Source organism: Budorcas taxicolor, chromosome X, assembly GCF_023091745.1.
Source record: "Budorcas taxicolor isolate Tak-1 chromosome X, Takin1.1, whole genome shotgun sequence".
NCBI classification, from domain to species: Eukaryota; Metazoa; Chordata; class Mammalia; order Artiodactyla; family Bovidae; genus Budorcas; species Budorcas taxicolor.
The window spans coordinates 99,173,894-99,186,226 of record NC_068935.1 but is presented as its reverse complement, the minus strand read 5'-3'; the positions used below and the strand labels follow the sequence as shown (position 1 = coordinate 99,186,226).

Below are 12,333 nucleotides of genomic sequence, written 5' to 3'. Positions count from 1 at the left end.
ACTGGGTTTGTTGAATTAAAATTATCTGTACTAGTGAACAGGATTGATTATCTGTATATTAGTTACATTGTAGATGACTTGGGGAGGTTAAAAACAGGATTGCCGGTCTTTTCAGAAATCTGAGTGTACGAAGATTCATGTGTTAATTCACTGATTGATACTTTGTGAATTAAAATTATTGGTAATGACGAGGCTATACTTTGACTTTCTATTATAGTTTTAAACATCATACATAAAGATTGTAGTGAGATTTTTCAATTAATTAGAGTATAAAGAATCATCATGAAAATTTCAGATAAATCAAAAGATTCTAGATTTAACAAAGTCAGTAGTTTGCTATAATTACTTCATTTTTTTAAGCATATAGAAAGGAGTTCAGTGAAGAGTTAGTAGTCACAGTGGTAAAAATGCCTGCAAAGGATTGACTCAGTGAAAAAAAACTGTATAAATTTGCATATAAGATGAAATAAGATATAGTGTTTATTAAATCATTATCTAGACCAGACTAATTGTCTTATAATTCTACTAAATGCAGTTTTCTGAGAAAATTTAAAAGAATTCTGTTTTCTTTAAATGAAACTTAGGATTTACTACTGATCAGTGTATTTCCAGAACAAATGGTGGAAAGGTAACAAGTGCAGCACTATTTTCATTTCTAAGATGAGGTTAAATGAGAAAAAGGATTTAACTCACTGATAACTCACTGATATATTAATTTATGAAGTGTTCGGTTTTTTTAAACTTATTTTTGTATCCTTAATTTTATATCCAGGTTATATAAACCATCTAAAATATAAACCCCTAAAATCCTTTTAAAATTATGGGAATAAGAAAAAAAGTTGATTTTCATTTGATTGATTGTATTTAGTGCCTAGAAGCTAACTTTCATTCGTACTTGTCAATTTGAATGATAACTTTTGAGGGACGTTTCATAACTTTCAAACTAAATCCTTATTTTATTCTCCTTGAGCTGAAATCTTACTTGTAGATCATTGCGCCTGAGAGGGAAACACGTATGTAAAATGAGTACCAGAAGGCATATACTTTCTTGTGGAATTTGAAAAGGACAGTTCTAACAATCATGAATACATTTTTGAGCTTACTACAGCTCTCTTTCTCTTGATTGCTGAGAAAGGAAATAAGAAGGAGAGTGACCAGTGTCCTGCTTTGCACAGGACTGAGGAATTTCCCCAGACTCAGAACTATGAGTGCTAAAAGGTTTGTCACTCTAATGGAAGGCATGGGCTTTATTTAGAGACATTACACCATTATAGTTGAGTTGATGTGGGTAGTTTATTTTTAACTATATAACTTCATAGCTACTTGATAACCATAATAATAAAGGCTGGTGTCTCACAGAGCACTCTCAAATATAGACTACTCATTTTGGGTACACATTATTACTATATAAACACCAGGCTCTTTATCATCTTTGTAAAACTTACTTCTCTGGATTTTTTAATATCATCACCTATTTAGGTAAGCCACAGACTTGACTATTTTTTGAAATCTTCCATGTTACTTTGTCATACTGCAAAGGTCAGAAGATTTTATAAAGTGAAGTGAGCTTTTAAAGTCTGTAAGAGATTTCTCTTATTGTACAGTTCATTTATGCATTAGAAAAACACATATACTTGCCGCTTCTAGAGCCTTTAAGAGGGGTTAATTGCACTTTGTGTTTTGAAAAGTAGAATCATGGTGATGAGAAACTTATACGATTGCCCTTTGGGATAAAATTGTTTCTTCTAGATTTAATTCTAAAAGTAATGTCTTAATTTCTGAATAAAGTTTAATTTCAGAACCTTTTATGGCAATATTTGTTAAATTTCTACCTCTAATTGAGACTTGCCAAGTGGAGCTTTTTCTTATCTGTATGGTTATCTTCCACTTTGAAGGGGACTTTAAAGAATTTGAATATAAATTGGTTTTCACACCACAAAAGATGATACTGGATTTAGTAACTTCTGGGACAGGAAAGCCCTTATTGAGCCTGGAGGAACTTTGGGCTGGAAATAGAATGCTACCTTACTGCTACTAATCTTTTTTTCCATGTCACCTTTCTTAGAGGAGTAAGAAGATGGGGGCAGGGAGGGGGGGAGATGAAAATATATTTTCCATCTCTGCCTCATTCTCTAATGATGTAGTCAGATGAGATTTGGACTAGAACTCTCAAAGAGAGCTGTGTTGAAAAGGGGGACTAGGAAATAAGAAAACCATTCAACAGATACAGGTAAAGGAAGAGGATATTTATATCTGTAGAACTTTTATTATTATTTTTATTATGTACTTTTCACAAAAAGTTGGTCTTCATCTTTTCAAAATGATATTTTTATTTTGTCTCATCTCTGCTTATGATATTTAATGATTATGTATGAAGAGGGCAGTACTTTTGATCCAAAAATGTATGATTTTAAAATTCATTATATATTTTGTTTTGGGCTTTATGCATATTTACTCCAGCTATTTTCAGGTGCTGCTCTAGGGAACAGGTGTCAAAATCCTTTGTTAATCCCAGAACTAAATAAAAAGGTTCCTTTCTGGGCCTTGCCCCAGGCTCACTGAATACAATTTCAGGGATCTCTATTTTTAACTAGCATCTCAGGTGAATCTTACAGTTATGGGAGTCAGTGTGAGAGTTAAGTTTATGATAGCAGTGAGAGCTTGATGATAGCTATAGATCTTATTTTTAAAGATCCAGATACATATTATACATATAATTTTGAAAGGCTCCCAGACTCCTTGAAATCCAACTATGAAATCCAGGTAGATGGAACATTTGAAAAAAAACGATTTGTCATTGGAAGATGAAAATCATTAAGTAAGCCAGAATCCAGTTTTGATTCCTGATTCATTGTTGCTTTCATTGCATCATTCATATTCTGGTGGTGCAGTATCAGGAAGAGCTGAAAATAAACGCTGAAATATGTATATTTTTTATTTTCAAGAGGTACTTGTTAATATTGATGTTCTTTATTTATTATTCTTGCTTTCCAAGTGGTTTGACCTTTAAAAACTTTTTTTGAAGAACTGACAGAGAAATGCATCTTATTATCTATGACATCTTTGTAAACATTAGTATGAAATATGTAATAAAATATATAACTAAAAAGAGTATTTTTCATGGTTGTTTTAATCAAATACTGACTTTCTTTTTTGAGTTTTAACTCAGGTTTTAAATACCATGTTGTGATCTGTTTAATGTTGCCATTTGAACTTATACTTACTTGCTACAGATTTTAATGTTAATGTTAATAATTACATTGACAAAATTTAGTAATGACTAATAATGAATACATGTAGTTTCTTATCATGTTCTTATATGCTTGTATATTTTATTAAGAATAAGTTATGTTCTGAAATTACTTAAATGTATGCAACAGAGATAGTGTTTATATTTTACATTTTATATTCTTATATTTATCCAAACACTACTGTAATACAGCTGTTGACTTATTTTCTCATCTTTGCAGTTCAATTTCACATTGCCCACTTATATGAAACCCAGGTAAGTGTTTTAACTTAGTTTACATTAAAACACTCATACCATTTTAAGTGGAATCACATACACAGTTAATTTAATGGAGTTCTGGGCGCTATTTCTTACATAATGCTCATTAAATTTGGTCAAGATTTTGCATTCATGTTGCAGTTATTACACAGAGTTCTTGTTGTATACAAAGAACCCATTAAACTCAAACTATCTGCAGCCTTAAATGGCTGTATTTGAGAAGCTTTCTCATATTCTTGATGTGAAATGCCTAGGTTTCTTTTCAGAATGTTATAGATGGTTGTTATAATGCATTATTCTTAGTTTCACTTTTTATTAAGATTGAAATATCCCTTCCATATATCATCATTTGAAAAGCCTGTTAGTAACCTCTTGATGACATTACCAGTACTTTTATGGCTGCTATATTTAATTTGTTTTTTTTGGCTGTGCTGCAAGGCATGTCAGATCTTAGTTCCCTGACTAGGGATGGAACCTGTGCCCTCTGCAGTGGAAGTGCAGAGTCTTAATCACTGGACCACCAGGGAAGCCCTGGCTGCTGTATTTAAAAAGCTATTTTAGAACATATTTTTTTATATGGCAGAATTTGCTTAGTTAATAACACATAAACATTTAGTCTAGGTAAGCAGTTTTGGTATGGGCTTCCCTAGTAGCTCAGCTGGTAAAGAACCCACCTGCAATGCAGGAGAGCCCGGTTCAATTCCTGGGTGGGAAGATCCCCCGGAGAAGGAATAGACTACCCAGTCCAGTATTCTTGGGCTTCCCTGGTGGCTCAGTCAGTAAAGAATACGCCTGCAATGTAGGATACCTGGGTTCGATTCCTGAGTTGGGAAGATCCCCTGAAGAAGGGATAGGCTACCCATTCCAGTATTTTTGCCTGGAGAATTCTGTGGACAGAGGAGCCTAATAGGCTACAGTCCATGGGGCTGCAAAGAGACACGACTGAACAACTAAGCACAGCACAGGCAGTGGTATGGAAAATCAAGCGTAAGTTGGTATGAGGCTAAATATTAGGTAATCGTAGTTTGCTGCTGTTGTAACCCCATGGACTATAGCCCACCAGGCTCCTCTGTCCATGGGATTTTCCAGACAAAAATACTGGAGTGGGTTGCCATTTCCTGCTATAATCAGTTTACCCAGAATATAATTTTTATAACAGCTTTTTAGGAAAATAAAGTACTGTTATATTTCTAGATAATTTTTAAGGTCTGTTTTGTTTCAGAGCCACCATGAGGTGGTCTAAAAAAAAATTAACATCTGATTGCTGGACACCTCCTTCTGCTGTGGTTTCTCCCCCCACCCTCCTTGCACGCATGCACGCAGGTGTGTGTATGTCTAATGAGTCAGATTGATGCACACTCAGGTTTGGATACTTTACTAATCCAGGGATTTTATCCGGCTTGACAGGGTACATTTGAGAATCATGTGCACGTTGTGGAGCAGAGTCTTTACCTGCTAATCACTGTCTCCTTGTCAACTGCTGAATCAGTTAAGGCCCTAGGGTGAAAGCAGCTATAGAAATAAACTGTTTCTCCAGAGTTCTTTCTCTGGAGTCTTAGCTCCTGCTTTCATTGCCTCAGGAGATCTCTGCTGCCTTCTAAAGGATGAGCTCTGAATTTTTTTCCCCAGCTTTCATAGCTCTTAGTGAGATTTCCCTCATCGGTCATTAGGTAAAACAGATGTTATCTAACCATTCTTTTTAATGAGTGTTTTTTGCCTGGAGATGGAATTCTATTTTATTATTTTATATGACCACTTTAAAATTTACATTCCATTGTCCTCTGGTTTTCATTGTTTCCGGTGAGTTGTCTGTTGGTATTAATTGTTTTGAATCTTATGAAGGTAATGTGGGGACAGGGCCCTTCCCCCACTGATTCTTTCATTTGATAAATTTTAGTGCCCATTAAGATTAAACAAAACAAAACCAAAAAAATTCGTGCTAGGCAGAGTATGTAATTATTACATGATAAGAAGCTGACACTATAAGCATATGAAAGGATTGAAAAATCTTCTTCACTTCAGTGCTTATAACAAGGATTTTTATTTTCAGGTGAAAAATGAAGGAAAACAAAAAGACTTACCTACCTATCTGAAGTATACAATGTGATGATTTGATATATGTATGATTTCCCCCCACTGAATTATTAACACACCCGTCACCTCACATCTTCAAAATGGTGCATTGAGAACATTTTAGTTCTATTCACAAACTTCACTTGTACAATACATTGTTATCAGCAGTAGTCATCATATTATATGTTTGATCCTCAGACCTTATTTATCTTATAAATAAAAGTTTGTACCCTTTTACCAACCTCTCCCTTTTTCTTCCATCTCACCTCCTGGTGGCCCTTGCAAATCCGCTCTTCTAGAAGATCAGGCCCCCACCTCACCACTTTTTAAAAAGAATCCACACAGAAGTGATACTGTATAGCATTTATCTTTCATTGTCTGTTTTTTTCACTTACCATAATTCCTTCCAGGTTTATCCATGCTGTCACAAATGACAAGATTTCCTTCTATTTTTAAGGGTGAAATACCATTCCATTGTATTTATATACCACATTTTTTCGATCCCATCTGTAGAGAGACACTTCAGTTGTTTCCATCCTTGTCGTCGTTAAGTCACTAAGTTGTATCAGACTTTTTGTGGCACCAAGGACTACAGCACACCAGGCTTCCCTGTCCTTCACCATCTCTTGGAGTTTGTGCAAACTCCTGTCCATTGAGTTGGTGATGCTATCCAACTGTCTCATCCTCGGGTTGCCCCCTTCTCCTCTTTCCTTCAATCTTACCCAGCATTAGGGTCTTTTCCAGTGAGTCAGCTCTTCGCATCAGGTGGTCCAAGTATTGGGTCTTCTGCTTCAGCATCAGTCCTTCCAATAAATATTCAGGGTTTATTTCCTTTAGGATGGACTGATTTGGTCTCCTTGCAGTCCAAGGGACTCTCAAGCACCACAATTTGAAAGCATCAATTTTTCGGTGCCAGACTTCATTATGGTCCAGCTCTCACACATCTGTACATGACTACTGGAAAAACCAAAATTTTGACTATACGGACCTTTGTTGGCAAAGTGAGGTCTCTGCTTTTAATTATACTGTCTACATTTGTCATAGCTTTCCAAGGAACAAACATCTTTTAATTATTACGATTCACTCTCAGATATTTTATCATTTATTTAATCTTTCTCATTTTATTTCCTGAGACCCCCCCATACACAGTATCATTTTTTCCTAATAGTATTAATGGCTTCATTTCTTTTTCTTGATTATTTATGAAATGACTTGAATAGGTCACCATCTAAATTCTAAATAAACTTAAAGATTAAAGGTAAAGGATTTCTCCCTTTTAATTTTGTTATTAGTGTTACTTAGTTTTGAATAGATAATCCAAAATGAAAATGCCTAAAAGAATACACAGTGAAGTATCCTTCTTACTGTTTTTCCCTGGCCATCTAGTCCCCTGCCAAAAGCTACCAACTACCATTATCAGTGTTTTTATATTCTCCCAGAGAAACTTGAATATATAAGCAAATCTATATGTTTGCACATATTTTATTGAAATAATAGCCCATTATGTATGTTCTCTCTTGATCTTGTTTAGTTTATTTTTTAAACTTAGTATTATAGTTTGGAAATCACTCCCTATTAATACATGTTGATTTATATTACATCCCTTTGCAGAGATGTAGTGTAACTAATTTAACTATTCTCCTGTGAGATAGTTATAAATAATGTTATTATGAATAACACTCTTGGTAAGAATTACTAGTTTCATTGTTAACCTTGCCTTCTAACTATCCAGCCATAGTTATTACTGACACACTGTAGACTGGTTTCATTTATGCATATTATAGAAGTCCAAAAATTCTAAAGAAAGAAAAATTTAAGCTCACATTTCAAGATGCAGTAAGTATGTCCTGATTACCTAGGGTTTATTCCATATATTCAAGGTTAGTTCAGTGTAAGGAAATGTGTTAACAAAACAAAAATCAATGTAAGGAAAACAATATTGTGAGGAAGAAAGATTTTTTTTTAAATGAATTAATGATATTAAAAGAGAAAAATGGTAGATCTAATTAAATGTAGTCAAAATCTTTTTATTCTAGAAAAAATTAACAATAGGTAAATCACAGACTAACTTGATTAAGTGGATAAATGAGATAAACTACAGATACACAAAATAAGATGACCATAGGTACAGAAGAAATTAGAATAATCACATGAGACTACTTAGCAGACCTCTGTGTGGATGGATTTCAAAACTTAAATGAAGTAGACTGTTTCCCAGGGAAGTACAGACTAGCAAAATTGACCTCATTGGAGTTAGAAAAGTTATAAAAAGCCATTTTTCATAAAAAGAGAAAAGTAATACCATGCAGAAAGTACCATGCCCAGTTGGTTTTACAGGGGAATGCTACCAGACCTTCAAAGACCAGAGAATTCCAGTACTTTGTAGATTGTTCCCAGAGCATTAGAAAAGGAGAAAAACTTATTTCTTCTTTTTTTGAACAGGATAGTCGGGGGCTTATAAATAGCTTTCTGTCTGACCTTGAGAGACATGTATTTGATCATAAAGTCCTTTATGCACTTACTGATTCTATTGTGTATTTTTGAGATATAATAGAAACAAAAGTCTGATCCTAAAAATCACTTATGGACCATAGTTCTTTGATGTCTTTTTTATTTTATTGTGAAATATACATGACATAAATTTTCCCATTTTAACCATTTGTTCAGTGGCATTAAATACATTCACTTTATTGTGCAACTATCACCATTGTCCATCTCTAAAACTTCATCATCTTCCCAAGCTGAACCTCTGAACCCAATAAAGAATAATTCCTCATTCCTCCCTCCGTACAGCCCCTAGCAACCACTATTCCATTTTTTGTCTCTATGAGTTTGACTATTCTAGGTACCTCATGTAAGTGGAATGGTACAGTATTTGTCTTTTTGTGTCTGGCTTATTTCGCTTAGCATAATGTCTTTAAGGTTTGTGTATACTATAGCATGTGCCAGAATTCCATTCCTTTTTAAGGCTGAGTAATATTTCATTGTATGTGTACACTACATTTGGTTTATCCATTCATCTGTCAGTTGATTTCCAGCTTTTGGCTGTTATGAATATTGTTGCTATCAACATGAGTGTGCAAATATCTGTTTTTGTTCCAGCTTTTCTTTCTTTCTTTCTTTTCTTGATATATACTATATACTCAGAATTACTGAGTCATATGGTAATTCTGTTAAAATTTTTGAAGAACTTTCACACTGTTTGCCCTCCTTCCTTTTTGATGAAAGTGTATATTAACATTGATACTTAAACCTGGTACAGTACAAAAATGAATGCACACACTGTTATCACTGATGAATGTTGGTATAAAAATACTAAATAAAATATTAGCAAACAATCTATTACCTCATGAAACAAATACACTATGAGCAAGTGGTATTCATTCAGAAAATACAAAGTTGATTGAATATTAGGAAATATGTTAATATCATGCCTTGTAATAATAGAGCTAAAGGTAAAAGCAAATCATCATCATAGATGCTAGAGACAAAAGAACTGTAAACAAATCTTCCACTACAGTTACTTTCTCACAGGGATATGGATAGAAATTCTGTAACTTTTATGTAAATACTCAGTTCAGTTCAGTTGCTCAGTCATGTCTGACTCTTTGTGACCCCATGGACTGCATCACCCCAGGCTTCCCTATCCATCACCAACTCCTGGAATTTAATCAGACTCATATCCATCAAGTCCGTGATGCCATCCAACCATCTCATCCTCTGTCGTCCCCTTCTCCTCCTGCCTTCAATCTTGCCCAACATCAGGGTCTTTTCAAATGAGTCAGTTCTTCACATCAGGTGGCTAAAGTATTAGAGTTTCAGCTTCAGCATCAGGACTGATTTCCCTTAGGATTGACTGGTTGGGTCTCCTTTCTGTCCAAGGGAATCTCAAGAGTCCTCTCCAACACCACAGTTCAAAAGCATTAATTCTTTGGCTCTCAGCTTTCTTCATAGTCCAACTCTCACATCCACACATGACTAATGGAAAAACCATAGCTTTGATTAGACAGACCTTTTTTGGCAAAGTAATGTCTCTGCTTTTTAATATGCTGTCTAGATTGGTCATAGCTTTTCTTCTAAGGAGCAAGCGTCTTTTAATTTCATGGCTACAGTCACCATCTTTAGGGATTTTGGAGCCCCCCAAAATAAAATCTCTCACTGTTTCCATTGTTTCCCCATCTATTTGCCATGTAGTGATGGGACCAGATGCCATGATCTTAGTATTCTGAATGTTGATCTTTAAGCCAACTTTTTCAGTCTCCTCTTTTACTTCATCAAAAGACTCTTTAGTTCTTCGTTGCTTTCTGCCGTAAGGGTAGTGTCATCTGCATATCTAAGGTTATTGATATTTCTCCCAGCAGTCTTGATTCCAGCTTGTGCTTCCTCCAGCCCAGCATTTCACATGCTGTACTCTGCATATAAGTTAAATTAAGCATGGTGACAATATACAGCCTTGATGTACTTCTTTCCTGATTTGGAACCAGTCTGTTGTTCCATATCCAGTTCTAACTGTTGCTTCTTGACCTGCATACAAATTTTCAGGAGGCGAGTCAGGTGGTCTGGTATTCCCATCTCTTGAAGAATTTTCCAGAGTTTGTTGTGATCCACACAGTCAAAGACTTTGGCATAGTCAATAAAGTAGAAATAGATGTTTTTCTGGAACTCTCTTGCTTTTTCAATGATCCAGCGGATGCTGGCAATTTGATCTCTGGTTCCTCTGCCTTTTCTAAATCCAGCTTGAACATCTGTATGTTGACGGTTCACATACTGTTGAAGCCTGGCTTGGAGAGTTTTGAGCATCATTTTGCTAGCATGTGATGTGAGTACAATTGTGCGGTAGTTTGAGCATTCTTTGGCATTGCCTTGCTTTGGGATTGGAATGAAAACTGACCTTTTCCAGTCCTGTGGCCACTGCTGAGTTTTCCAAATTTGCTGGCATATTGAGTGCAGCACATTCACGGCGTCATCTTTCAGGATTTGAAATAGCTCAACTGGAATTCCATCACCTCCACTAGCTTTGTTCATATTGTTGCTTCCTAAGGCCCACTTGACTTCGCATTCCAGGGTGTCTGGCTCTAGGTGAGTAATCACACCACTGTCGTTATCTGGGTCATGTGGGTCATGAAGATCTTTTTTGTACAGTTCTGTGTATTCTTGGCACCTCTTCTTAATGTCTTCTGCTTCTGTTAGGTTCATACCATTTCTGCCCTGTATTGTGCCCATCTTTGCATGAAATGTTCCCTTAGTATCTCATTTTCTTGAAGAGATTTCTAGTCTTTCCCCTTCTATTATTTTCCTCTGTTTCTTTGCGTTGATTACTGAGGAAGGCTTTCTTATCTTTCCTTGCTATTCTTTGGAACTCTGCATTCAAATGGGTGTATCTTTCCTTTTCCCCTTTGCTTTCCACTTCTCTTCTTTTCTCAGCTATTTGTAAGGCCTCCTCAGACAACTATTTGGCCTTTTTGCATTTCTTTTTTCTTGGGAGTGGTCTTGATCACTGCCTCTTGTACAGTGTCTTGAACCTCAGTCCATAGTTCTTCAGGCACTCTGTCTACCAGATATAATCCCTTGAATATATATACTTGTCACTTGACTTTGGGAGCTGGTGATTGTCAGGGAGGCCTGGGATGCTGCGGTTCATGGGGTAAAAAGAGTCGGACACGGCTGAGCGACTGAACTGAACTGAATGGTCTAGTGGTTTTACCTACTTTTTTCGATTTAAGTCTGAATTTGACAATAAGGATATTGCTTATCCCTAAGTAAATGTATTGTGAATAATGAGGGCTAGATTTTCACTATCAGAGAACTTACAGGTAAGAAAAGAAGAAAGGCTAGACTGAACTCTGTTATTGGATTGGAATTGGAGTAAAAACTAAATATAGGGTTATTTACGGAAATTGAGAGTTGAGTAGAGATAGATATAGGTGGAAGAGTATGTATGTATGTGTATGCGTTGTGTATACATTAATATATTTCCCAGCTCTGTTTGCTGTGAGTGCCTGGAAGCAAGGCCCCCCTCCACAGCAGTGAATGTTCTAGCATCCAGATCTTTGTTTCTAAATTTGATTCTTCAATAAAAGAAAGCAAGAATTCTTGGGGATACGTGTGTAATTCCAGAGCTTAGGGAGGGAACCTACAAGATGAGCCCTGGAATATTTCATGGTGCAAAAAGTAAGGGAGTTCTCAAAAAATGATGAGGCCTGTGAAAAGTTTTAGGAGCCAACTTGAGTGGAATAGGGTTTCTAATCACCAAATTGGACACAAGTTTAGGAACAAATAATTATAATGCGTACAGTACAGAATAAAATATATTAGCTCATATTGCTTTAAATGAATAATTGAATAAGTAAGTGGAAAGGGGACACCTCTTTCTTCCTGTGGAATTTTAATTAATGTATGAGAAATGATGAATATCATTCCACAAGATACTTACTAGTTTGAAAGGTACATTCTTCGAAATAATGAGCTAGTACTTTAAATATCAAGGTAATGAAAAGTCAGAGACTGAGTAGCTGTCTCAGGTTAGCGGATGGTAAAGACACACGCTAACGGAACACAGTGTGGGATCTTGAATTAGATCCTGGACCAGAAGAGTGGGACAGTTGGTGAAATTGGAATAAATTTTATAGACAAATAATATTTTATCAGCATTAAATCTGTCAGTCTTCTCATTTTTTTAAAAAGCTTTGTTATTGTTATGTCATCCTGATATGTCCTTCATCGTTATGAGATATTCCGCTTTATCTCTGGCA

General features: G+C 35.5%; 1 protein-coding gene across 6 annotated transcripts in view; it reads left to right on the top strand.

The window, feature by feature from the left end:
• The window catches only part of KDM6A (lysine demethylase 6A), a 176,585-nt gene that overhangs the window by 102,934 nt on the left and 61,318 nt on the right, over positions 1 to 12,333 (top strand). For all 6 annotated transcript variants that reach the window (XM_052663511.1, XM_052663509.1, XM_052663514.1 and 3 more), the window contains exon 8: positions 3,471 to 3,505. In XM_052663511.1, coding sequence (XP_052519471.1) covers positions 3,471 to 3,505 — 35 coding nt within the window. The remainder of the gene's footprint in view (positions 1 to 3,470; positions 3,506 to 12,333) is intronic.